At 50.5% G+C, this 26,851-nt stretch overlaps 3 protein-coding genes across 4 annotated transcripts; 2 read left to right on the top strand and 1 right to left on the bottom strand.

Moving 5' to 3' along the window:
• The first annotated feature begins 355 nt into the window (after window positions 1-355).
• Cltb (clathrin, light chain B) lies at window positions 356-17,962 on the top strand. Of its 2 annotated transcripts, NM_053835.2 has the most exons (6): window positions 356-622; window positions 4,795-4,841; window positions 12,402-12,519; window positions 12,753-12,864; window positions 14,493-14,546; window positions 17,526-17,962. In NM_053835.2, the coding sequence occupies exons 1-6, from the start codon at window positions 436-438 to the stop codon at window positions 17,695-17,697; spliced, it is 690 nt and encodes a 229-aa protein (NP_446287.1). In that variant the 5' UTR covers window positions 356-435; the 3' UTR covers window positions 17,698-17,962. The 2 variants fall into 2 exon arrangements, with proteins under 2 accessions (NP_446287.1, NP_001426667.1); NM_001439738.1 differs by lacking the exon at window positions 14,493-14,546.
• A 2,680-nt stretch (window positions 17,963-20,642) lies between these two features.
• On the bottom strand, window positions 20,643-21,567 carry Higd2a (HIG1 hypoxia inducible domain family, member 2A). Its single transcript, NM_001106102.1, has 2 exons — window positions 21,378-21,567; window positions 20,643-21,069 (listed from the first exon to the last, which is right to left on the bottom strand). Exons 1-2 carry the CDS (start codon window positions 21,529-21,531, stop codon window positions 20,903-20,905), a joined length of 321 nt encoding a protein of 106 aa, NP_001099572.1. The 5' UTR covers window positions 21,532-21,567; the 3' UTR covers window positions 20,643-20,902.
• Window positions 21,568-21,739: 172 nt separating this feature from the next.
• On the top strand, window positions 21,740-26,350 carry Nop16 (NOP16 nucleolar protein). The gene is made up of 5 exons (NM_001047095.1): window positions 21,740-21,914; window positions 22,000-22,108; window positions 23,279-23,348; window positions 25,201-25,307; window positions 25,746-26,350. The coding sequence occupies exons 1-5, from the start codon at window positions 21,808-21,810 to the stop codon at window positions 25,887-25,889; spliced, it is 537 nt and encodes a 178-aa protein (NP_001040560.1). The 5' UTR covers window positions 21,740-21,807; the 3' UTR covers window positions 25,890-26,350.
• Window positions 26,351-26,851: the final 501 nt, after the last annotated feature.

A 26,851-nucleotide genomic window follows, 5' to 3' on the forward strand; every position in this document is an offset into this window, starting at 1 on the left:
AGGAACCGTCCCTGATTTCAGGGGATCATCACACAGATAGGGCGGCGGGATGATTCGTGCCGTCCTAGGCCAAGAGAACAAGGCTCTGCTGCGCGCACCGGGCACTCAGCTCCCTCCTCCTACGCAGGAAAAGGGCGTTCATATCACGCAGCTACAAAAATAGGAGAAACTTTTCCGTGAATGGACCCGGGCGGGCTCGGGAGGCTTGCACGCTCTGGGGCTGGTGAGGCGGTAGGTGGGCTGCCCCGGGGCTCGAACCGAGGGCGGGGCGACCACCCAGCCCCGCGGGCCCCGCCCTCGGCCGCTGACGTCACCACATTCCCGCCGCGACTCCTCCCGCCGCCGCTGCAGCCGCAGTGACAGGCAAGCCCGGCGGGTGACGGGAAGTGCGGGCCGCGGGTGCGGGCGGGAGGTGACAGCAGCCACGCGGGGAAGATGGCTGAGGACTTCGGCTTCTTCTCGTCGTCGGAGAGCGGGGCCCCCGAGGCCGCCGAGGAGGACCCGGCGGCCGCCTTCCTGGCCCAGCAGGAGAGCGAGATTGCTGGCATCGAGAATGACTCGGGTTTCGGGGCACCTGCCGCCAGCCAGGTGGCCTCTGCGCAGCCCGGACTCGCGAGCGGGGGTGAGTCAGCGCAGCGGCCTGGAACGGGGGGCCGAGGCCACCACCGGGGGCGGGAGGCCCAGTCTCGATCAGACCCGGCCTGGGTTCCTGCAGTAGTCTGAACCCAGCTATCCAGGGTGACCAGGGGTACCCCGGGGGGCTGTGTGTATCTGTGAGGCCTGGGAAAAGAGGGAGGAGCCGGGAGATGAGTTGGAGCCTGCGCTGAGGCTGGATCTGCTGACTCTGGGGACAGGAATTTTAGTCATGACATTTCATCTCCAGGCCAACTCCTCCACCGTCTGGCTCTGGAACCCTCCCCCTGCTCGGTTCTGAGACTGTCCCATTGTCCTAGCTAAGTGGTACAGGTGTGGGACAGACACAGTCCTCCTGACCCAGGAGGGCTTAGCGTTCCATTCTGCAAGGAAGCAGGGGGCGCTCGCAGGAGAACTCGCAGCAGCTCTTCCTTGGGGACCACCTGCCGTCCTGCAGGAGACAATGTTAATTACATAGAATAATTTCATACACGTTACGGAACCCATTTCAGAACTGGCTTCAAAGGGTGTTAAAACAACTAGGAAGTAGCAATCGAGAATTAAACCCCTTCTGTCGGATGCTGAGTCTTGTCCGTACCACACAGTCTTTCAAGAGCCTGACTGTAGGTCTGGACAGGGGCACACATGACCATGGGCTGTACCCTTCCTGTTTGTTCTTATAAATATACTTAAATATTTAGTAAAAATATGAACCTTCCTGGTTGCACTCCTAATAGATCTTGTTTCCTTTCTTTTCTTTCTTTCTTTCTTTCTTTTTTTTTTTTTTTTCTTTTTTGGTGTCATGTTAAAGAGGTTTAATGGGTCCTGTTGGAAATAAGAATTGTAGATATTATGTTTATCTTCCTTTCATTCAACATTTTACTGTGTTGCCATCCCTGCTGGGGACACAGAAAGAAGAAGAAACTGTATCTATGGCCAAGCAGTTGAATGAACTCTGACATAAGAGTGTAATAAGCCTTCTGTAACATACACGAAGCTAGAGTTTGAGGGATTATCAGGATGGCTTGGGGAGTCAAGGTAAATCAACCCAGGTGATGACACCTGAGCTCGGTTCGTGGAAACCACGTGGTAGAGAGAACTCACGCCCACAAATTGTCCTCTGACCTCACATACAAGTGTGCGCTGTACACACAAAACACACACATAAATAAGACATAGATAATAATAATAATTAAAAAGAAAAAAACCCTGGAGTTTGAATGTCTTGCCTAGGGCCACACAGCCATGAATGATAGGTCTTGGGGTCTTCTTAGGGGATGATTGGATAAGGCAAGGAGCAGCAGGGTCTAGCCAAGCCATCCATGCAGGTCTGAAATAGCAGCTCTCAGTACCTCAACATAGGCCCTTCATTGTCCCAGTGAAGCTACCTAAGTTCCTGCATGGGACTCACTTGTCCACGGTTACCCCTTGAGAACAGTCTTTTCCCTCGTTAGGAGGTCCCAGGTTGTCAGAAACTCAGGAGAAAGACAGATGCGGTTCGGGCTGAGGATGGCCACATGAACCTGGGATTTTGCAAGTTGTCATCTTTCCTAGGGACTGACAATCTGAGTGGGTAGGGCACTGAATGGCCCTAGATATGAGATAACCTGGAGGGGGACAGTGGGGATAATCCTTAGGGGAGCTGCCAGGGACATGGCCCTCTGAGAGTCTCCCGGACTCCTACATTTGATGCTGCAGGTGCCCAGCTGCCCTTCGGAGTGACAGTTTGGGGAAGAAGGGGATGCTTCAGGAGGGAGTTCAACGGCTGTTCAAGCATAAAAAGAAGGGACCCCATTCTGGGGTTGAGGATTTAGCTCAGTGGTAGAGTGCTTGCCTAGCAAGCACAAGGCCCTGGGTTCGGTCCCCAGCTCCGGAAAAAAAAAAAAAAAAAAGGGACCCCATTCTCCAAAGCCCAGGTGGTGGGACACACCTCTGCATCGCAGGGAATGGTAGAAGCCTGGGTGGTCTGAGGTGAACTGTCTGGGCCTTCTGGGAGCTGAAAAGAATCTGATTCTAACAGCAGCCACCAATGCACACCTCTGAGTCACCTCCCTTAGACAATGAGGTCTTCTGATAGCAGTTCTGTGCGGGAGTTCAACTGCTTCACTGCGCTGGCTCTCAGGCTGGCTGCCTGGGGAAAGCTGTGTCTGGCTTAGGCCTGAACCGGAACCCCACTGAGCCTTCCCTCTCGCCAGATCTGCAGCGGGCCTGAGCCGCGGATACTTTGTTTCCATTCATCAGCCTTGGGCACTGCCCAAATGCTCTACACTTTCACACCCTGTTCTCCCGGCTCTTGGCTAGACTGACTTATGGGCCAGCTCCGTGTAATCCTATTGCCCCTGCTGGCCTCAGTAAGCTCTCAGGAATGTTCTGGATCCTTTGCCCTTATTCCCGAGGAGGTTGCACACCAAAAACCCTATCCTTGGGACTCGTTATTTGCCTTGCTGTGTTTGTTCTGCCGGGCACTGTTTTAGAGTTGGAATCCTAAATGTGCAAGAGCCCTGTGGGGATACACGCTGGTGATTCCGAGAGTGAGTGTGTATGCTGTCCCAAAGAGGCTAACAATGACCCATTTTCCTGGAGGCCTGGGTAGGCAACGGGAAATCCATGTGGCCTTGCTAAAGAGGGGTCTGCTGGAGGCAGATCAGGTTAAAGAGAAGTGGTGCTGCATCTCCAAAAAGCCGTTCCCATCAGTACATAGCATCAGGAATGGACCCTGGCATCCCAAGGCTAGGTAGAGAAGATAGCCCAGAAGCCCCTCTGAGGAAGATGCTCATAGTCTTTTGGGATCACCTCATTCAGAGAGCAGGCCACTTGTATGTAGAAACCCTACCAGAGGGGGTGAGGTGAGAGCTGTCGTAGTGGATTCAGGATTAATCACTGCTTGGTGGTAAATAAGTTACCATTTATATCAGTGACAGGTGATTTACATGAGGCTGGGTAGCCCCCTTCAATCCTGTCAGGCTTAGGCCGGAAGTACTGTTGCTCCTCAGAGGCCAGTCTATCCCGTACAGGGCTGATTGTCTGTGTGCGGTGACCACATAAGGCCTGCTTGTGGCTCACAGCTAGCAGGCGTGGCAGTCTCAGAGAGGCCTTGTCAATTACAGTGAGCCCCAAAGAAGACTTCAGCTCTCATTTGGCCGTCTTGCTCATCCGTTCTATGCAGGGGCCCTTAGCTGGGAAAAAAAAATATGCATCTAGAGTCTGGTAAGAAGTACATGCCCCTGGGGCATACAGGGTCACTGTAGAAGAGAGTGGGACACCCTGTGTAGTGTCCAGTGCACCCCTAAGACACAACACAGTCTTTTGGTGCCTTGGGAAGTAGGTCCCCTATAGGAGGTGACTTGCACACCATTAAAAAAACTAATTTGTTCATTTGGCATCTAGGGACTGAACTTGTAGAGAGAAGCCCAGGCCCCATGCATGGGTGTGGCTCCAAGCCAAGGCACTTTTGTTTGCCAGTAGCAGGACAGACCCAACCAAAGCAGGAGTGTAGGTCTGAGACGGCGAGGGCACAGGGCGTTGGAGCGAGTGGAAGGCAACCGTAAGGGTTGCTGTTGCGGCAGGAGCTACAGGTAGTTTGTGAGTAACTGGATGTTGGATAAAGGGATTGTGAGGAGTCGCCGTGAAGTGAAACCCTGGGAGGGGCACAGAGAGGGAAAAATAGGCCAAGCGTTGCCCAGGGGGAGCTGTGAGTCCTGCTTGCCCAGGCAGAGCGGTTGCTCAAGGTTCCGGCAGGACATGCAGAGACACAGACCCCTCTCTCCCTCATCCCCCGTGGCCTCTCCCTAAGCTCACAGTACCCCTGTCTACTTAGCAGGTACCAGCTTCACACTTAACTTCTTAGGTGAGGAACAGAGCCCTGCCAGGTGATCTGGAGCAATCACAGTAGCCTTCTGAGCCTCCACGTGAGCATCTGTGAAATGGGTTACTAACAGTTTCATCATAGGGCTGCGGCACATATTAGGTATGACAGTGGGTGCGCATGGGAACAGTCAGGGCCTGAGCCTCGTTGTTTATCTATCCATTACATCGAGGGGATGAGGGGATGTATCAGCGTACCCATGGGTGTATGCACAGGTTGGCTCCAGAGGCAAAGACAGGAGCGTTCTGTGTCTGTAAGCTGGACTGTGAATGACTCTGTCTCCTTGCTCTTTCCAGGTGGTTCGGAGGACATGGGGACTACAGTCAATGGAGATGTGTTTCAGGTAAGCAGAGGTGGGACGGACTGTCTCAGGCTCAGTAACTTGTTTCTCCGTTGGAGGTCATTTAGGTCACTGGAGATCACCACGTTTGCTACACTGACTGTTTTCTCGTTGTGTGAGGGAGGCAGGGACTGACTGAGGAGTCCCTCGGGTTGTCCTCAGGAGTCTCTAGCTACAGGAAGGAGTGGTGTGGGATGGAGGGAAGCAGAGCTGTGCCGGGGCAGGTGCCTCTGATGGGAGGCCGATCTGACTGGCCATCTCCCACACCTGTGGGCACTTTAACTGGGTAGGCTCTTTGATCAGGCGATTACGTATGGAATTTCCCTCTAGGCAAATGATTGGAAAGGGTTCTCTCCAGATTCTCTTCAGGATGGTTTGTCACAGCAGACAAACTAGAAATAACCTACATGTCCAAAATCGGGGGCCTAGGTCGCCTGTTCCAAAGGGCTAGCGAGCTTCCTGTCCCTTCCTGTCCCTATAGGCATGCATGCCCTTATGAAAGCAACTTGCAGAATGAATGATGTACCGTTATTTTTACTTTTTAAGTGTTTGCACAGAATATTTGGAAAAGTCATTCCAATTGTTAACAGTGGTCGGCCCTGAGAGTAAGAGGCCCTGGCTTCCTCTTCCTACTATAGGGGCTGGTACGGTGTGGATGGGAGGGTAGAATGTGTGCTAGCTGAAGGCCGACTGGGGATACGGCTCAGTAGAGAAGCTCTAAGTTAAACTCCCTAGGACCACAGAAACAGAACAAAACACGCAGACGGAGAGAGCGCACATGCCAATGATATGATATCCCCAAACCCCACATAGTGCGGAGAACCCCCGGACGTCTAGGTGGGTGGGGCTGAGCCTCTACTACGTGAGTTTTAATTCTCTACGTGAGCAGGTAAGATGCCGCCCTTGTTGGGGCCTGAAGCTTCCGGATCTCCTGAGCCCCACCCTGTGGAGGAGTTGGCCTCTTGGATCCTGGGAGAATAAACAATACTCTCTTATGTAAGTGGGATGGGCTCGTCCTAACACAGGAAAACTGGCCTAGCCCCATTTCTGGAAAATGACTCAACAGTGAGTTAGAATAGTCTCTCCCTAGGACCCCGGCTTCGGGTCCAGTTGAGTAGAGGAGAGCTAAGGAAGTATTGTTCCTGTGCTGTTAGGACTTTGGTCAGGCTGTTTCCAGGCTCCAGGAACACCCACGAAGACTTTAATGGCTCAAAGGGTCTCTGTTCTGCAGTGAAACTGCTGGAGTAGCATTTGGAACTGCAAGAGCATCTAGAACATTCTGAGGAACATACTCTTCGCTTTTCAATTGAGGAGAAGCTTGAAGTTTCAACAGATATTGAAGAGATTCACAGATGGAGTTTTCCTCACTTGAACGATTTGGCTCTCCTGGCCTTGGCTCTCCTAGCCATCCACTGCCTCCTTCAGCGTCACTGTCCATTAGGGGATGTGAAGAGTGGAGTTTCAGGAGCAATTCTTATTCTCTGCTACCACAACGCCCCAGGCATGTTGATCTGCAGATCACGCCACACCCTTACTGCCCTTGAATACTCCTGGGCAAAGGAAGGTCACAGAAGTTTAATTGACTTTGCAGCAAAGCGCCTTCCTGCCTGCCCTGCAGACACTTTGACCTGTGCTTTGCTCTGCTGCTGGACCCAGAAAACTATCCGTAGGGTAGGCAGAGTGAGTGGTGTGTGGCGCGCACTTTCCCGGCAAAAACCTTGGCCTGCACAAACCCAGCGCATCCACCACTCTGGGTAGAGCCTTTTGCTTCAGTCTGTTCTAGTCGACTAGGTGAGTGACTGGCCGCAAGCCTCATCCGCAGCACAGCCTGAGGAGAAGTTTAATAAACACCCATTCCAGCTCCTTTGGCTACTTGGGTGACAGGGACAGGGCTTGGAGGACCGCTGCAGAACTCCTCTCCTTTCCATGCCCCTCCCCCAGCTCCCTCTCCACCCCCACCCCCTTTGCATCTCTCCTCCTGTGAGCTCCTTAGAGGATTCAACAGCTCAGCCCAGCTTAGCTTAGCTGCTCAATCCTGACGGTGGATATACCCTGGATATACCGTGGAGTTTTAGCATGCACTTGAAAGCCCAGCTTTCAAAGTGGGGGCCAACAGAGACGTCCCTCCAAAGAGGGGACCAGGAGGCTGAGTGGAGGTCAGCTGGCCCGCCTGTAGCCTCTTGTTTTTTGCTCCTGACCATACCTAGCCCTTTCCTTGATGGTACTTTGGAGGAGTTCTGAGTACTTTGATCACTAGTATATGGCCACTATAGCCCTAGGCTGCTCGACCTTCTAGAAGTGACCCCATCTCCTACCTAGGAGGCTCAGATAGACATGGGTGAGCCTCAGTGTGGCCCCTGATGCTTACTGGCACGGGCAGAAAAAAAAAAAAAAAATCCAAAGCAACCCGGAGAAAAGTCAGTGAGGCATTTCTCAGGACCTGCCTGCCAGCAACCCTGCTGTGCTCAGCTGTCTAGTAGTGTGGGCCCTAAGCACATGGTGACAGTGAGCCTGACAGTGAGCCGCAGACTCATGTTTTTTAACACAAGTGGGCTGTGGGGCGATTTTGTGGCTGTTGCATTCATTATGTGAGCCTTATTAGATGCCTTGAGCAAGAGGCTGTCATTTCACAGGTTCAAAGTCAGGATTGCCCAGGAGAGGGGTTTTTCTCAAGGGCTGTCACCCGGTGCATGGCAGGACAGGCACTGTAAGCCAGGCCTCTCTGATACAATGTCCAGCAGTGCCTTTCCCGGCCCCTCCCCTAGCTTTCTAACCACTCGTTTGTTCATTCATTTCTCAACCCGAGTTCTTCCGGGTCCAGGCCTGCAGTGGTGGATGTGAAGGCAAAGCCAATGGAGTGTTTGTCCCCGGAGTTTACGTCTAATGGAATTCTGGGGAAGGCCCAGGAAACCTGGAGAGAAATCAGTATAGCCTAGGAGCTTGGATTTGAGGGTAATGCTGAGGCAAGAGGGTCAGAAGTTCAAAGCTAACCTGGGCACATTTTTCATCTTGAGGCCCTTAAAAAAAAATCAACCAAAAAAACCCCAAACCTGGGGTTGGGGATTTAGCTCAGCAGTAGAGCACTTGCCTAGCAAGCGCAAGGCCCTGGGTCCCCAGCTCAGAAAAAAAGAAAAACAAAAAAACAAAAAAACCCAAACCTAACAGCTTGAGTTCTTTTTGTGTTTTTGTGTCCGAAAACAACTGAGGGCTTTGCAGGGATTAACCTACTTAATCCTCCCAACACCCATTACCAGGTTTCTTTTATTATCCCTGTTTTGCTCAAGATTTAATAGCCGTTCTAGTTACACAGGCGCTGGAAGCCTGGAAGCCCAATAGGGAAGTGACACAGGAAGTGGGTTTCAAGGGAGGCAGGGCTGGCCCTGGCTGAGGGAACAGCATGTGTAAAGGCACAGAAGGTGAGACAGTTGGTGCAGGGTTCATCCCGAGGCCCTATGGAGTCTGCTACATAGAGGGATAAGTCAGGAAAGCCCCAAGAGGCCACAGACACAGGGCTGGGTAGGATTGCCTAATGTAACTCCCAACCATACTGTATCAGTGGTCTCTCATGTGGTGCAGGGGGGTGTTCGCAGCTTAGGTAGACTTCATACCGTGGGCCTGGAATAGGCCATGTCTACTTCCAGGGGTTGGAACTCTGAGCCTCAGTACCCTGGATGTGTTGTGGACCTGCTCCAAGGGCTGCCCAGGCTTCATACCCAGACCTCAGGCAGCAGAGGATGCCGGGACTTCATTTTCTGGCTTTTCCCTGCTGGATGACTTTGAATTAGCTACCTAACCTTTCTGAGCCTGGTTTCTCGTTTGTAAAATGGGGATTCGCGGCCCTGCCCTGTTGTTCGCACAGGGTTGCTGGGAAAAGCACTCTGTAACCCTGACAGCCTTATACATTACTGACGTGCACTAAGTCAGCTTAGGAGTGGCCTGGAGGCAGGAGAGAGGTGTGTGTGGGGGGGATGGGAGAGGTAGGGACCCTGAAGGGACAAAGTCTTTAATCTTGAGGTCACTTAGCCAGGTTGGGGCCCAGGAGTGTGGCTGGGTGTTTGTCTCACCTGCCTAAGGCCCTGGATTCAGTCCTCACCACAGGGGTGATGGGGACAAGGAGGCCACTGGAGGAGACCAGGGCAGGGTGGGAATCAGGCAGTGTTCCTGTTAGCTCTTCTGTGGCACAGCTATTCAGTCTGTCACGGGCTTGCCAAGGGCGTCTGTGGCACTTTGGAACTAGAGTCCCCTTACCTATAAAACAAGGGCAGTAAAACCTTCGGAGTGGAATTGCAGAGATCAAAGCCACCCATTTACTACCATGTGCTCTGAGCCCTAATGTTAGGACTACCCAGAGATGCTCCTCCAGTCTTCCTTCCACTTCCTCCTGCCTTTGTTAGCACCTCTGCCCCGAAGAGTTTCCCAAGGACCTGCCCCATTTGGTCCTTTAGCTTGCTGGATCCTGGCACATAAGGCCCTTTTCTTGTCCTTTGCTTCTCTGCTCCCAGGCACGAATGGCTATGTCATTTTTTGTCTGGCCTCACACCTAGCCTGTACTATACAGTACAGCCATCCTCTGTGACCCTCATCTCTGAAGGACTTCCCATCTCGAGCAACCAGAAGACAGGCTATCTTGTCCATCCCTGTCCACGAGTACCTCCATATATATGAATTTAATAAATTATCTCTTCCTCCCCTCTTCCTCCTCCTTGTCCCTTGGGTTGTACTTGAACCCAGGGTCTTATGAGAGATACCCTCTCCTGTTGAGTTACATCTCTAGCCTCAGTAAACCCTCCCTCATCTTGGCCCTCCTGCCCTGGATGCTGTGTAGTATCAGGCAGTCTCTGGTTTTGTGGAGCATCCTGTCTTAGGCTGCTAGAGGGCTGGGGTGGGGACAGAAAGTAACCTTGTAAACAGGTAAGCCATTTCAGACAGCAACAAGCTCTTTGAGGACAATGAAATATGGTGTCCCCTGGGATCCAGATGGGGTCGGTTTCAGCACCCCTGAAGATAAAAAAGCCTAAGAATTCAAGTTGATAAAATGGTCAAGAACTCGGGTTATGGTGCGGCTCAGTAGTAGAAACTTCCAAGGCCTATGGTGAAGATTTCAGTGGCTGGAGGAAGGAATCGGGGCACACTGCAGTAGGAGCCCTGTGGGGTTGGCGCCCACAGGAACATGGAGGGCAGAGTGAAAGTGCCAGGCACGGTGGCAGGGCCCACACTCCCATCCTTCAGAGTGAAAGGGTCTCTCAGACCAGAGGTATCCCATCCACACTGACCCAGGTACACAACCCCCAACATTTCTGAACCAAGCTCTGTCAACTCAGAGCTGAACCCACCCGCTGCATCTGTCCATCTTTCTTGGCCTCGGTGTTCCTTCTATACAAACGGAGTGGGAGCTGACGGCCATCGGCTGGTGAGATGGAGAAGCAGTAAAGATATTTGTTGCTAAGCCTGAAGACCTGAGCTCAACCCCAGCACCTGCAGAGGAAAGGAGAGAACCCATTTCCTCAAGTTGTCCTCTGACTCCCACAGTCAGGTCCTCTCTGGCAAACACAAAATGAGAGCCATCAATCATCCTGTGGCAGACGCTCTTCTGTCTGTTTACAGAGTTGGGAACAGAGCTCGGTTGGAAGACTTGCTCGCTAAGCATACACTTTGGGTTTCATCAGCGCAATGGAACATAATAGGACACAACCCTGGCGCAGTGACCCAGACATGGTTGCTGCATTCTGGAGATGGCAGGTTAATCAGAAGTTCAAGGTTACCTTCAGGTATAGAGCAAGTTCTGGGCTATCATGGGCTACGTGAGGCCCTGTATCTACACAAAGAAATAAATACCTTACGAATTGCGTTGCGTCAAATCCCAGCATCAGGTCTGAGAGACAGTTTTACTATGAATCCCATTTTCAGTGAGGAAAACATGCACACATCTTTGCGGTTCCAGCAATGGGTCTGTATGGCTTTAGAGTCCAAGTTTACCACAGCAAAGTTTTATTATTTTATTTTGTGTGTAAGGATATTTTGCCTGTGTCTTAAGTTACTTTTCTATTGCTGTGATTAAGACACCATGACCAAGGCAACTTAGAGAAGAACGAGTTTATTCGAGGCTTACAGTTTCAGAGGGTTGGAGTCCATGACCATGGCAGTGAGCAGGCAGTAGGCAGGCAGCCATGATGCAGGAGCAGTACCAGAGAGATACTTGATGCATTAGCATGAGACAGATAGAGCTAACTAGCAGTGGGGTGGGCTTCTGAAACTTCCAAGACAACCCCCATCTCCTTGACACAGCTCCTCCAACAAAGCCACACCTCCTGATCCTTTCCAAACAGTTCCACCAACTGGGGACCCAGCATTTACATATATGCAAATATGGACAGCCAGTCTCATTCAAACCACCACAGAAAGGTGTGTGCCTGGAGCCTACACTCCAGATCCTGTGGAACTGGAGCTACAGATCATTGTGAGCAGCCCTGTGGGTGCTGGGAAGCAAACCTAGGTCCTCTGAAAGAGCAGCCATGTTCTTTACTGTTGAGCCTTCTCTCCAGCTGTTCTGTGCCTCACTGTCATAGCGAAGTTTGACTTTGTTCTGGTTTTTCAAGATACTGTGTCTCTGTGTAGCCCTGGCTGTCCTGGATCTCAATCTGTAGACTTGTCTGGCCTTGAACCCAGAGATCCGCCTGCCTCTGCCTCCTGAGTGCTGTGTGTACCACCGCCTGGCCACGGCAGAGTTTTAGTCATAGCTGTTTTGCCTGTTGCTGGGCTGTGTGTGTTCTCTTGGGAAAAGTCTGTTGTCTCCTATGGGCACTGTGGTAAGGAAACACCAGATGAGGCCCTGCTGTCACAAAGGTGACACTCCGATTGCCAAATGAACACATTAGGGACGAGGTCCTGTTAGGCTATGTAAGTTTTATCATGTGACAGGCCTGTAACAGAGATAGGTTTTAATGACGGTAAAACAAGGCACACAAGCATTGTGTGCCAGACATGACAGTTACAGTTTTTTTAAAGGGTTACTTTATGTGTATGAGTGTTTTGCTTGGACGTATGTATGTGTACACCACTTGCATGCAAATGTCTATTGAGGCCAGAAGCAGGAACGTGGGTCCCTGGAACTGGGTTGCAGACAGCTGTAAGCCGCTATGATGGTGCTCGGAACTGGACTAGGGTCCTCTGCAAGAACAGCAAGTGCTCTTAATCATGGTGCCAACTCTCCAGGCCCCAGTTTAGTTTCAAAACTCATCTCATGACTATATCAACCCAAGGGAGTGTTATAATTTATGCTGTTTTACCATGGACAAAAGGGAGTGTCAAAGGGTTGGCCAGGAGGATCGATGGTCAGGCCTTGAGAGGTTGAGCAGCCTGACCCCACACAGCTGTGTTACTGGCAGAGAGGAACCCAGAGTGTAAAGGTAGGGTGTAGTCACCAGGGGCTGGGTGCAAGTGTGGGTTGAGGTTGCCCGTTGCTGCCTGGGTGTCCTGGTTTGAGGGCTATCTCAGTACCAGTAAGAGTAGCACAAAACAGCAGGGCAGCCACAATGGGCCAGGAACACTGTGCTTTTGTTGTAGGAGGCTAACGGGCCTGCCGATGGCTACGCTGCGATTGCCCAGGCGGACAGGTTGACTCAGGAGCCTGAGAGCATCCGCAAGTGGAGAGAGGAGCAGAAGAAAAGGCTGCAGGAGTTGGGTGAGGGCACACCTCGGGGAGAGTGACTCCAGCAGGGATAGCTTCCGGTACCTGCCGCGCGTGGGGGGTGGGCCAGAGTAAGGCAGCCTTGGAATCTTGGCTAGGCAGCCAAGGCAGGCCCATGCGCTTGAGGGCGCGTCCTGGGGCTGCTGACTAGGGCCAGGGGTGGAGCAGCCAGGGAGGCTGTTCTCCACAGAAAAGTTGCTACACTCATTCTCCTGCGGGGCTCACAGATGCTGCCTCGAAGGTGACCGAACAGGAGTGGCGGGAGAAGGCCAAAAAAGACCTGGAGGAGTGGAACCAGCGCCAAAGTGAACAGGTTGAGAAGAACAAGATCAACAACAGGTGAGTGAAGGCCAGGGAACCTGAGAGGAGCTAAGGAGGCTGAGGGAAGCCATGAGAACACCAAGGGAGTCATAGGAACACGGGGGCATCTCTGAGAAGATGGAGGGAGCTATGGAGGGGGGTGGGGTGGGGTGGTGATGCTGGGGACTGCCTTGAATGGATGATGCAGTGAGGACACAGGGAGGAGGGCTGCTGGAACCCTAGGCTTCCTGATAGCATGACCACCCCTAAGCCCTTACCCTCCCCATGACTGAGAGGAAGCAGAATGGGTGCCAAGGCCTGGAGTTTACCTAGACTCTCCAGGGCCTAAGCCCTCTGTGGGCAACTCAGAGAGGGCATAGGCCTGGCAGGGAGTGAAGAGCCAGCCTGAGTGCTGTCATTTCTGTAAGAAATGGCAAATGACGGTATGTCAACCCAGGGTGACAGAGGAGGGAAAGGACAGCAGTGGCCTGGCCTGTGTGGATGAGAAGGCCAGGATGGTGGCGTTGGGGCATAAGTGACGTCAGTCATTGGTCACTCTTTCTGCTACTCAGCTCTGCTTCCTTCTACTCTGGCTCAACCATTGGTCATATATCCCCCCCCCCCCCCCATATGGGAAGAGCAGTGTCAGGCCTGTGCCCTAAGGTCTAGGTAAGCTCAGGGAGAATAGCAGGTATCCAGTGGCTCCTGCCAGTGTTGCCTTGGGCTGTGTGACCCTGCCAGTAGACAGAAGGGTTGCTCCAAAAGGACGCAGCCAGGGGGAAAGTCCCCATTGGGTTGGGTTGCTATGGGGGCCAGTCCCATGGAAACCACAGGGACTACAATGGGAGCAGCTGACCCTGTGAGGCACAAGAAGGGTGGGGCACGGGTGCAAACTAGAGAAATGGATGCTCTCCTGTTTCCGATGCTATGCCCTTCAAGATACAAGATCTTCCCTGAAGGGAAAGGCAATCAAGCTGCTGCATGCTAAGCTGGGCTTTGGCTGTCAGATGAGGACTCTTCTGTATCCTTGGAGTTTCAGAGAGACTCACACACACAGAGCCAAACACGCATCCAGTGGGGCCCTGTGTGTGAAGACCGTAGAAGCAAAGAAGTGATGTACACGCCGGAGAAGAATCATTGTCTAGGGCAGTGGTTCTCAGCCTGCGGGTTGTGACCCCAGGGGCCACATACCTGCATTACAGTTCATAACAGTAGCAAGATTACCGTTATGAAGTAGCAGTAGAAATAATTGTATGGTTGCGGGTCACCACAACATGAGGAACTGTGTTAAGGGGGTGACAGCATTGGGAAGGTTGAGAACCACTGGGCTAGAGACTTGTCTTTGAGGGGTGACCATGGCTCATCAGGAAAGAGGGGTGCTGTAAGGAAGAACATTCTAGACCTGGGGGCATCATGGTAGGAAAGAGAGGATGTGGTATGTTGGTCTACAGGGAGTCAAAGCGTAGAGGGAATGGTTTGGGAGCCATCAGCGGTCCAGGCCTCCCCGCTCTCTTATGGGCAACTGTTTAGTTTTAAATTGTACTTCCTGACATGTCTCCTCTTGGAGGTACTAACACACTGTTTCTCTTTCTCTTTAACCCTGTGCCTGCCTGTCTTGCTGTCTGTCTTCCCCCACCTAACTCCTTCTCCTAACGGTTTTCCTCAAGGATCGCTGACAAAGCGTTCTACCAGCAGCCAGATGCTGATACCATTGGCTATGTGTACGTGCCTCCTTTGCTCTCTGCAGGGGCGGCTGTGGAGGGTAGCCCGGCGGTTTTTCAGAGTCTCTTGTCTGTGTGGTATAAATGAATGTGGTTGGGCTCAGAGCAATGACCAGAGCAGGAGGCGAGCTCCAGGACTGCTGGGGGCACAGGCCCTTGCCTTCCAGCCTTCTACTTCAGTCCTGCCAGCCAACTGCAGGCAACTTTGCCCATTAGAGTTCCCAAGTTGGGGTGGAGGAAGGAACGCACCTCACATGGGGTGGGGGAGGGCAGCCCCACTCCCCTGAGAAGCCTCCTGGGGAGGGTCGGTGAGATGAAGGGGGCTGTTCATGAACAGTCTTTCTAAATCTACCCCTGCCCTGCCCCTAAGTGCACTGACTTGGGCACGGGCCCCTGCCCTCTCCATAGCAGCTCCTCTCCCATGTGTCTGGGTTTGGAGTGTGGCTGGGACCGTGCCTGCTCCAGGTTTGGAATGTCAATCAGGTTTCCTCTGATGTCAGCCCCAGGTGACAGGCAGTGTGTGACGATTCTGGGGAGGTTACAGGGAAGACACAGTGATTTCTGATATAGTTTATCACTTCACACCTGGCCTTGCTGAACCACACCACTGCAGCCTCCACTGCCCTCTGCCTTCTGCCCTCTGCCCTCTCCCTTAACACACACAGGGCACGACAGGATGCAGCCTTCTTTTCCTTTCGCCCACCCCCTGCTAGTATTTATTCTATGCCTGTCACTGGTCAAACACAGAGAAGAGACAGACAGCCCTCCCTCTGCAAGCTGCTCATGAGTTGGAGTATTCCATGAACTCTGGAAGCCACACTCTCTGCTGGGAACCCAGTGCTTGCCTCAGAGACTCGTGACCCTCAGTTACACTTTAAGAGTTAAAGATGAATTTGCCGGGTAGCAAGGGTCGACAAGGACACCCTAGATGGGAGAAGCAGCTGGGGCAGAGGGCTGGAGAGGACTGATGGCTGGGTTTGTGGGGATGGAAGGAAGCCAATGTTGGGAGGCCTCCACTTGGGAGCTGGACTCTCAGTGCCAAGCTGAGGAGCTTAGATTTGACCCTCAGGGCAGTCAGCAGCCATGGAAACATCTGACTGTAGACTACTACTGGGTTCAGTGCTCCTATTGCAACCAAGGAAATGGTCCAGAGAACCCAAGAAGGTTCTACAGGAGAGAGAGTTGGACTCAAGACTTCTCAGTCTTTCATCTGCCTACGCATTGCCAAAGGAGTCTGGGCAAAGCCGGTTCTGGTTCCATAGGACTGAGTGAGGCTCAGGCTGTTTCCAACAAGCTCCACGGCGATGCCTGTGTTGTTGGGCATAGACCAGCAGTAAAGACAGAGGGGTAATCTCTTGACCCTGACAGGCAGCTGCAAGGATAAAGCCCTCCATCCACACTCGCTGTCTAACCCTCACAGCACAGACCGGTCACCACACTGGACGCTAAGGCCAGAGATAGGCTCAGAAGAGTGGAAGCCATGCTTCTCACCTCTCAGGTTAGCTGAGCACACAGCAGAAAGGCAAGGTTATGATGGAGGGTCCCACCATTGAGCCCTTGAGCCCTGCCCAGTTCCAGTACGCGGCACAGTGGGATCACTCAGAGAGCTCTCTGACTCACCTCCCAACTGCTCCCCAATGTTGGATCCCTTTTCCCCCTCACCAAATAACTGAATCCAATTTGTGCTGTTCGCAAACTCCTCAGTGTGGACCAATCAGGAGCCACACCATTAAAGAAAACTGTCTTTCCCTTCATACTCCAGACTGTTGGCTGGTTTGATCCTGTGCAGGTAAGCACAGCCTGTGTGTTCATGACACAAGAGTCCTGTCAAGTCCAGAAGACACTGCTTCTCTCCATCCCTCCTGACCTCTGGCTCTTGAAAATCTTTCTGCCCTTTTTCCACTATGGTCACTGAAACCTGGTGTGTGTTACAGACGCCCCATTTGTGGCTGAACATTCTTAAGTCAGTGGCTTTCAAAACCGTCAACCAAGAATACTGAAGTGTGGTAGAGTTCTTGCCTGGCATTCACACAGACAGAAATACCCAGGACCATCAAAGCAGACTCCGGAAGAGGAAACAACCCCAGATTTTATCCTAATAAGATTCCAGCTGAAGCGAAGCTTCCAATAGAACCTTTCCTGGGCTGTGGCTCCGTCCAGACAACTGTTCTGGGCTCAGAAGTTTTCTGTAGTCAGATATGCTTGAGATGTGGAAAATTCCACACCCGTTACAAAGTCGATTAGGTGGTTAGTCAGTGTCCTCTCTTGGTCAGGGTCTTGGAGGTGTTGAAAATATGGGAGGTAGGGTGGAGACATAGCTCGGTTGTAGACCGAGTATGGGTACACTGTGTCTGAGGCCTAGGTCCCTTCAATCCCTAGTAATGAAAAAAGGAAAAATACATAGAGCTGGTGGCCCTTATGTATCTAACAAGCACATACCTGCAATCTCAGCTCGATCAGGAGTTCAAGGTCAACACTGGCTATGCTTTAAACAAGCAAACAAAAACAGAATGGTAGGGAGAGAGTGACTGAACAGAATACCCAGACTGGGAAGGCCTTTCTGAGGAAGTAATTTCTACTCTGAGAACTAAATGACAAGCAACAAGCTAGCCAGGTGCATGTGATCTCAGAAATGGGGAGGCTGAGGAAAGATCTCCTGAGTTCAAGAGTTCAAGACCAACCTGGGCTACATTAGTGAAACGCAGGCTCAAAGAAAAAGCAATAGGCCACGATCCGGTGAGAAGACTTCTCAGGAAGAGGAGACAGGAAGTTCAGAAGCCCTGAGCCTAGATGACTTCCATACTTAGGCCTAGGTCTCTTATGTCAAGGCTGTTCCCTGGTGGCTGAAGTCCTAGGGCACAGGGATGGGGAATCTTCTGGCTAACGTCCCAGGGTAGGCCGCATACCACAGACTGGGAGTAGGACACTAGTGACTCAGGAGAAGACAACTGTGAAAACCTGTCCTCTCTCTACCTTCAGGGCATCGGAAGAGGCTTTTGTGAAAGAATCCAAGGAGGAGACCCCAGGCACAGAGTGGGAGAAGGTGGCCCAGCTGTGTGACTTCAACCCTAAGAGCAGCAAGCAATGTAAAGACGTGTCCCGCCTGCGCTCGGTGCTCATGTCCCTGAAGCAGACGCCACTGTCCCGCTAGTGCCTGTCACCACGGGCCTTGGTGGGGCAGAGCAGCAGCTGCTTCAGCCAGGGTGGAACTTCTCTGGCAGCTGCCACACACGCCTGTTCTGTTCCTCTGAGTCTCTGGGAGCTGGGAAGCGGGACCCTTACCCCTTTCACCCACCCTGTCCTTCCTGGTCCCCTGTTCCAGCCCCTCATGACTCCTGTCAGTCCACTTGATTGTGACTGTCCCTCCTGATGTATTTTTCTTGGCTTAAAGGGTGTGTTAACTCTTTTTACACTTATTTATTAGCATCCTCATTTCTCTGGAAGCCACAAGCGGTGTCAGGGCTCAGTTTGTGCTTAGAACCTTCCTAGCTTCGTGTCCTTAAAAGGTTGAGGATCTACCCTGGAAACCCAGGAGCTGCAAGCTGGAGGCAGGAACCTGCAACCTGTCTGTGTCTGTCGTCTGCCCTCTCAAGAAGGAAGGCAAACTTTCATAGGACAGATCTGCAACCTTGCTCTCTCTGATTCTTTAACAAGTCTGGAGGTCTGCTGTCCTCATATGTAGCCGAGAAAGCTAAGGTTCCCCAAACAGAATTGGCTTTCGTGTAGGAAATAAGGCCAGCATCCTCTAAGGTTGTGTCAGGGCCTGAGTAAAGAGGACGTCAAATACAGCATCTGCCAAACCTTCTTCCTTGAGAGTGACCAGGACCCTCTGAGAAGTGCCGGCTGCCTGCAGTGCAGATGCGCCTCCCTCTTCCGCTATCCCCCCCTGTGGACTTAGGATAAGCAACAGTGAGCACACCTTCTTCCCCTTCAGCAGAGGCTGTAAAACAAGACATTTAAGCCATTATGAGACATATAAGCATTATGGTGTTTGAAAAGATTTGGGTACCTGCCAACAGTATTCGTTCCCTAAGATTGCCATTAAAGAGTACCAAAAAAAAAAAAAAAAAAAAAGAAAAGAAAAAAAAAAAAGTGGCTGCCTTAGAGCATCAGAAATCTGTTGTCTCAGTTCTGGAGGCTAAAGTCCCAAAGCTGGGAGTGACTGAGCCATGCCCCCTGGAGATGCTAAGGCAGGACCTGTGCCTCTTTGAGCTTCTGGTAGCTTAGCTCGTGCATTCCTAGGTTTGCAGATACAGCTCTCCAGCTTTGCCTCCACCTCACGTGGCTGTCCACTTCCATCTTCTTTCCTTCTTTTCTTTTTTTCTATATGACTTGTGTGTCCAGTATGGTTTTTTAAATATACGAGGGGCTGTAGAGATGGCTCAGTGGTTAAGAGCACTGGTTGCTCCAGAGGTCCTGAGTTCAATTCCCAGCAACCACATGGTGACTTAAAACCATCTGTAATGGGATCTGATGCCCTCTCCTGGCAGGTGTATGTGGGGGAAGGGTGGGGGGGGACCACAAGCTCATGAGAGAGCGCACACTCATAAATTAAAAAAAAAAAAAAAAAGATACCAATTTTACTGGATTAAAGTCCACCTTAAAGACTGTATTGATGGTCATGGCTATAAAGTCCCTATTGCCAAATAAGGCCTAAAGAACTGAGTTGGAATTCAACTCTTTTTTTTTTTTTAATATTTTTTAAGATTTATGTATATGAGTACACTGTAGCTGTCTTCAGACACACCAGAAGAGGGCATCCGATCCAATTACAGATGGTTGTGAGCCACCATGCGGTTGCTGGGAATTGAACTCATGACCTCTGGAAGAGCAATCAGTGCTCTTAACCGCTGAGCCATCCCTCCAGCCGGGAATTCAACTCTTGAATGTATTTTAGGAGGTGGGCATCATAACACCAGCAGTGGACATTACCCTTAATTACGGCACCATCTTCAGCTCTTTTTTTTTTTTTTAAATTTATTCATTTATTTATATAAGTACACTGTAGCTGTCTTCAGACACACCAGAAGAGGGCATCGGATCTCTTTACAGATGGTTGTGAGCCACCATGTGGTTGCTGGGAATTGAACTCATGACCTCTGGAAGAGCAGTTGGGTGCTCTTAACCGCTGAGCCATCTCTCCAGCCCCCATCTTCAGCTCTTTATGCCCTGTTCTTGCATTCTGTGGGCTTCAGCGTCCCACGCTGGCAATATGCCTCACAGTTAAGATCGTGATAGAGATACAAACACCTGTCTCTAGTCACAGACCTTCCACTCAGAGATCTACAACATGTCAGGGCACACGAAATCTATCTTTATTTCCTTCAGGAAGTGTTCAGAGGGGCAGGGTGACCCATGGGAGGAGTCAGTTTCTCAAGCAACACAGTTGACCACAGATCACAATTGCCTTTGAGGCTTTTGTGTCAAAAGCTGGAGTGGTATATAGATCGGCAGAGCTGAGGGCCTCCTAGGAGGCTGAACTGGAGTAAGAGAACTGGAGTACACAATGAATGGTGGTGGTGTGGGCTGAACATCCTGACTCACAACAGGACTATGCCAGGTCTCACCTAAAGGCTATGGAAACTTGGAAATTGCTGGCAAATTTACATCAGACAGTTCACTGAACCAGAATCCCAAGAAATGAGCATTTGGGAATCTCTATTTTTTTTTTTTAAAGTTCTTTTTTTCGGAGCTGGGGACCGAACCCAGGGCCTTGCGCTTCCTAGGCAAGCGCTCTACCACTGAGCTACATCCCTAACCCGGGAATCTCTACTTTTAACTAATGCCCCAAGCAACTTGACAGTTACAAGAAAGTTTGGATGGCTCTATATTCTGACCAGGTCCTGTACCACTGAGCTGTACCCTCAGGTCATTTTAAATGATATACAGTCTGTTACCCTACAGAGTGATCTTGGACTCTTAAAGTCATGCACAGGCAAGATTCTTCTCCCTCAGCCTTCAGAATAGTTGAAGGACATGCACTATCGGGCCTAGCTGATTTTTAAAGACCAATCCTACCAACAGTCTGTTCCTTCCTAATCAACGTAGACGAGAAGTCATGGTTCTGATCATAAGAATGAGATTAAGGAGAAATTTATCACATACAAGTGTAATAAGGTTTTATTAAGTAATTAAGGGGACGCATCACAAAATAGAAGCATGCAACCCAACAGAAACGGATCTGGGATTTCGAGGGGCGGGGGTGGAGGCGCAAATCAGTCACAAAACCAGCCACTTCCTCACCCAAACGACAATAAGGTCCTGTCAGAAACGGAGGCAGCAAGTCTGACAGGGCTGTTTGTTACTCCTGGGTTTTGTAATGATTTCCATGGAGCTTTCAAGACCCAGCCATACACTCAGGATCGAGACTTCATAGTGGATGCCGCTAACCCCAACAAGATGGCTACGACCGTGAAACCCTGGGCAGCGATCCGGGTGCGCATCATTAGTTGGGATCGGTGGCTCTGGCCGCGGTGGAAGCAGTAAAGGCCATAGGTGAGTGCAGCCGCCGTACCCAGACAGCCTAGGGAGAAGGCAACAAACACAGGAGGCAACTGGTTGGGTCCTACCGGTCCCTTGGCGATGTAGCCTATCCCGACTTTCCCGGAACCACAACAGGAGGGCGGGAGTGGGTTGTTCAGGGGTCCGCTACATCTAGCCCCAAGCCCCGCAACGCGTTTCGATTCGTTTCGCTCATCTCGGCACGGTCCTTTCGTCACACCTCTGGTCTGCTCCCCTTCCCACACCCCAGATGTACTCGGTCCTCCCCTATTTCGTTCCCCTACGAAACAGCTGTCCTCTCGGTCTTCAGTTCCTACAGCACACACTTACCTATAGGCACCATTGGGTTCTCACGGGTCTTGCGAATAAACTTTTCCTTGAAGCCCTCTGGATTGGTGTAGACCGTGGGGCTGAAGCCCTCGATAACTGGGGCCTTGGACGGATCAAAAGGCGCCTCTGGACTCACAGGACCGGGAGCCGCCATACCGACCCGCACAAAACAAGGTAGGACAAAAATCCGGACCCGGGACCCCGCCTTCTGATGAGGTCACCACGGGGCGGGGAAATAGCCTGCTAAGCGTAGTACGCAGGCGCCATTGCCCGTTGCTCTCTGGGAACTGTATTAAGTGAATGTGGAGGCGCTAATAATAAAACTACATTTCCCAAGAATCCCTGCGCGAGCTGCAGGGACCGAGACTATTAACACGCGGCTCTGAGAGCGTGTTTCGGAGTTTGAGCTGCTGGTGCGGCAGTTTGCGCGATGCCCAAGGCTAAGGGAAAGACTCGGAGGCAGAAGTTCGGTTACAACGTCAACCGAAAGCGTCTGAACCGGAATGCTCGTCGGAAGGCAGCGCCACGGATCGAGTGGTGAGGGGCCAGTTCGGAGGCCGGGGCTTCGACTGGGATCGATGGCGATGTGACAGAATCTCTCTCTCTTTCTCTTTGGCATTAGCTCCCACATCCGACATGCCTGGGACCACACCAAATCCGTGCGGCAGAACCTGGCGGAGATGGGGTTGGCCATGGACCCCAACAAGGCGGTTCCCCTCCGTAAGAGGAAGGTACTTGATGAAGCAGGTCCAGATACTTTCCTCATTTCTCTCCATTTCCTTCCCCACCCGACCTTCCTTCACTGAGCAGAGTTTCAGAATTTGATCACACACACACACACACACACACACACACACACACACACACACACACACACACACACCTCTTTCCCATATTTGTGATAAAGTCACCTTGCTTACACGAATTCTGTCAAAACCTTTAACGACCTCCTTCATTCATTCACACTCCCTCCTCGACTTAAACCATTTCTTCTCGGGCCTGTTTGGCATCTCAGTGATATTTTCTAGAATGTATCTTTTTCTATCTTTGACTCCTCAGCTTCAGGTTTCTGTTTTCTATACTGCCTTTGGTTATCCGTCACCCCAGACATCCTGTTACTTCCCAACAAATCGTTCTGGACCACCCCTTGAAGCTTTCAAAAATAGCACCGACTTCAACCACAGCCTCGTTCCTGCTTTATTTTTAATGAATAGTAATTTTAACTACACGATGATGTATTATTTATTTCCACATCTGTATATTGAATGTGCCTCTTAGTCCCTTAATGGGATCTTGTGTTTTGTTCTCCACTAAACTCCCAGGATTGGTAAGGTCCTAGTTAACCTAATGAATGGGCTCACTGAGTGAATTTGTTCCATTGACCTCAGGCAAGTTTCTCCCTGTTCCTCATGCCAGAGAAAAATGGCCCAAGAGTTTTTTAAGCAATCGTAATGTAAAACTATAACTAAGCACTGTCAGGTAAGCCCTCCCCTGGAAGAAGATATCTGACTTTGCTCCCTGTAACCTATAAAGCACTCTTCATGTTTTTGCTGTGTTACTACACAGCAGGGTAAGGGAGGCATGGGTAGTTGCAGAAAGAGGAATTGCTTGTTAAAAATAATATTGTGGGGGCTGGGGATTTAGCTCAGTGGTAGAGCGCTTACCTAGGAAGCGCAAGGCCCTGGGTTCGGTCCCCAGCTCCGAAAAAAAGAACCAAAAAAAAAAAAAAATGTGGGTATGAACATACTGTGTGTGGTGTGACCTAGTTCTGCTTGATCTTGGGCAGGGATTTTTCTGATACTAAGCATACTTGGGTTTGGATGGGCAATGTCCTTCCTTAGCCCTGGTCAAACTCAGATCAAAGGTGCCTGTCTATTGGTCTCAAACCTTTTTCCTTACAGGTAAAGGCCATGGAGGTAGACACGGAGGAGAGACCCAAGGATCTTGTTCGGAAGCCCTATGTGGTTAATGGTGAGTGTGGGCTGTGTTCTTCTCACAGCTAGGAAGGGCACTCAATCTCTTCAATTTACAGCCAGAGACCAAGATTCAGAGAGAGAGACAAAGTGGTCCGGGGCTCACAGGTAGTACTGTGTCATAGCCGAGGTGTTTCCCAGCTAATATTGACGAGATCTAAAGCCTTTTAACGACCTGCTGAATTTTGTTCCCAGTTTCCCATGATGTAAGAGCTTGTCCTGTCATGTAGTCTGTCTAGTGATACATTTATTCTCTGTGTGTTCTGCTATGGAGATTGGTACAGACCCTGCAGAGAAGAGAGAATATTTTTGAAATCTTACCTACCCTTCTCCTCCCTGTTGTAGGTTGGTTGTTATTTTCTTATCTGTGTGTTGGGAATTGAACCCTGGGCCTCTTGAATGCTAAGTGTACCCTCAGCCTTTTAGCCACACCTCCAATCAGGTGATTGTATTTTTTCACATCTCCTGATTTGAATAGACAGATGCTTGACATGAAAGTATTTGACTCCTGTATTTGGCTGATTCACATTAGAATTTTCAGTAGTACATGTGGGGAGAAAAGAATTCCTGCACTCTTCTGTATATATACAAAGCCACATATATTTAAGGTAGTAAGATAATTATGTTTGGTTTTGTTTGCTTGTTTGGTTTAGTTTTTTTTTTTTTTTTTTTCTAGACATAGCTGTGTTGCCCTGGCTGTCCTTGAACTCACAAAGATCCACCTACCTTTGTCTCTTCAATTCTGGGATTAAAAGGCACAAGCACCATGACCTGCAAGAATTTTTAAGATTTAAATTCTAGCTAATAGAATTACATAAAATTTACCTTCTTGGCCCTTTTGAAATGTACGGTTCTGACTGGGCAGTGGTGGCACATGCCTTTAATCCCAGTACTCGGGACACAGAAGCAGGCAGATCTCTGAGTTGAGGCCAGCCTGGTCTACAGAACAAGGTCAAGCAAGGATAGCCAGGGCTACATCAAGAAACCCCATCTTGAAAAATAAAGTACAATTGTGTGGGTACATATATTCATATGGCTGAATAATGCAACCCCTGAACTTTGGTTTTGCAAAGCTGAGACTGTCTAACCACCAGGCCAAAGATGATTTTGACTGTATTCTTACAGTCAAAATTTCTATTTTAGTTCCTCACACTTAGATCAGACTTGACCATGTCGTTTCTGTATTTTGCCCATTTTTGCGTAGCTTTTCTTCTTGCTGTCCTGGAGACTGAAATCAGGGTCCTGTTCAGGGTGGGAAAGCACGCTCTGCTATTGAGCTGTACCGGAATTCTGTCTGGCATTTCTTTTTCTTTTACTCGTGGGTTTTGTTTGAACGATGTCTTGTAATGTAGCTGAGGCTAACCGTGGACTTGATCGTCTTGCTTTAGCTTTGTAAGTGCTGGTACTTCCTACCTGTTTTACAAGTATAACAGTCATTGCCAACACGGTCCGGATTCTCCCTTCACACATAACAGTGCTGTACCTGGGTCTAACCCCATAGCTCTGGTGTTGAGCAATTCAGACCCCTCCCACTTCAAATGCTGGCCTAGTACTTTCTGTTGGTAGTGGAGCTGAACAGGAATCCAACTTCCCATCTTGCTGCCCCTGGGCCTGGCGCTAGTTAAAATTGGTAAGCTTAGCGCTTTTCATTTTAAATCACAACTGGAGAACTGGTTTTCAGGAGTTGCCATGCTGATGGGTGGGAGGCAGACTTTGGGGTTCTAGGGCCTGAAAACGTGAGTTCTGGCTTTGAATTTGGGAAAGTGCTCCTGTACAACTTTGTGTCATTGGACGGATAGGTGTTTGGGCAGCGAAAGCCTTATCCCATTTCCTGGTTTCCTTTCCCCCAGACCTGGAGGCAGAAGCTAGCCTCCCAGAGAAGAAAGGAAATACCTTGTCTCGGGACCTCATCGATTATGTTCATTACATGGTGGAGAATCATGGAGAGGACTATAAGGTGAGTTCCACCTGCCAGGAAGAACACTTGGGCTTGTGGGGAAAACACACTGGACTGTCTCAGCCTGGTCTGCAGCTGAGTAGAAAAAGAGAAGAAAAAGTCTAGGAAGGAATCCCATTGTTTAAAGATGTTTTTATGTTTATGTTTTGCCTGTGTGTATGTGTATGTGTGCTACGTGTGTGCCTGGAACCTGTGCGGGTCAACAGGGTATTGGATCCCTTAGGATGGGAGTTATAGGCTGCTATGAACTATTCTGGGTTCTCTCTAAGAGCAGCCGGTTCTTTCAACCACTGAACATACTCTCCAGCCCTCTGCTGGATTTTGAGGTGAGAAAGCTGGACCCCGGGGATAGATTGGAAGTGGCATACTCAATTCAGGCAAAGCTAGGATTTGAACTTCTGCCTGTTTAGCCCTCCACCTGCTGTCCTTCCTTTATAGGCCATGGCCCGGGATGAGAAGAATTACTATCAAGACACCCCAAAACAGATCCGGAATAAGATCAATGTCTATAAGCGCTTTTACCCAACGGAGTGGCAAGTCTTTGTGGCTTCTTTGCAGAATAAGAAGATGGAGGTAGACTGAGTGGTGCACACCCCAGTCCTAGGTCTACTGGACCAAAGAAACCACCCCCCGGCTGTAAGGCAAGGGATGTATAGTTTCAGATGATGCTGGGAAAGTCCTGTGGAATCAGGTTTTACATGTACACTGTCTCTGCCTCCTCCCCTGCACTCCTCCTTTCTTCTGGAGAAGGAACTCCGTTTTGTTTTTTGAGATCATCTCTCTAATAGCCTTATCTGTCCTAGAAGGCTCTCTGTAGACCAGGTTGGCCTTGAACTCACAGATACCCACCAGCCTCTGCCTCCCAGGTGCTGGGATTAAAGGCATGCACCACCACCTTGAGAAGGAACTCTTTCGAGGCCATGATTCATGTTCTTTTGGGAGCTTACAGAAAGCCAGGGCCTTCTGTCTTGTGTTCAGAGGAGATGCTCTATTTCAATGTGTTCTGTATATAATAAAAAGAGGGTTTTACCTGTGTAACATGACGAGGTGTTTGTTTTGTTTGAGACTGGGCTTCTCTGTGTAGCCCTAGGTGGGACTAAAGGTACCCTTGTGTAGTGTTTTTGCGTTTACTCTGCCCAGCTAACTCTGGAGTTGCCCCAGGGAGAGTTAACCTTCCTAGCGGAAGTGGATTATCAGCCCCGCAGCGAGCCCTGCAGCCACGGACTTTTTTTTTTTTTTTTTTTCCGGAGCTGGGGACCGAACCCAGGGCCTTGCGCTTGCTAGGCAAGCGCTCTACCACTGAGCTAAATCCCCAACCCCAGCCACGGACTTTTGAAGGCACTGCCTTCCTCCTCTTCAGTGCTCCTGACCTTGGGTTCCTCCTGAGACTTCCCAGGAAGCCTGGGCTGACTATAGAAGGCCGAGGAACCAGGTCTTTGCTTACTTTGGATTGCTTGTTGGCCAAGGCTTAAATCAAACCTCAGGGACCCAAGCCTGCCTTCTGGGACTGGCAGACCGCCAGGCACTTCTCTACTGTGTGCCAC

The sequence above is a fragment of the Rattus norvegicus genome, chromosome 17, assembly GCF_021556685.1.
Source record: "Rattus norvegicus strain SHRSP/BbbUtx chromosome 17, alternate assembly SHRSP_T2T, whole genome shotgun sequence".
Classification (NCBI taxonomy): Eukaryota; Metazoa; Chordata; class Mammalia; order Rodentia; family Muridae; genus Rattus; species Rattus norvegicus.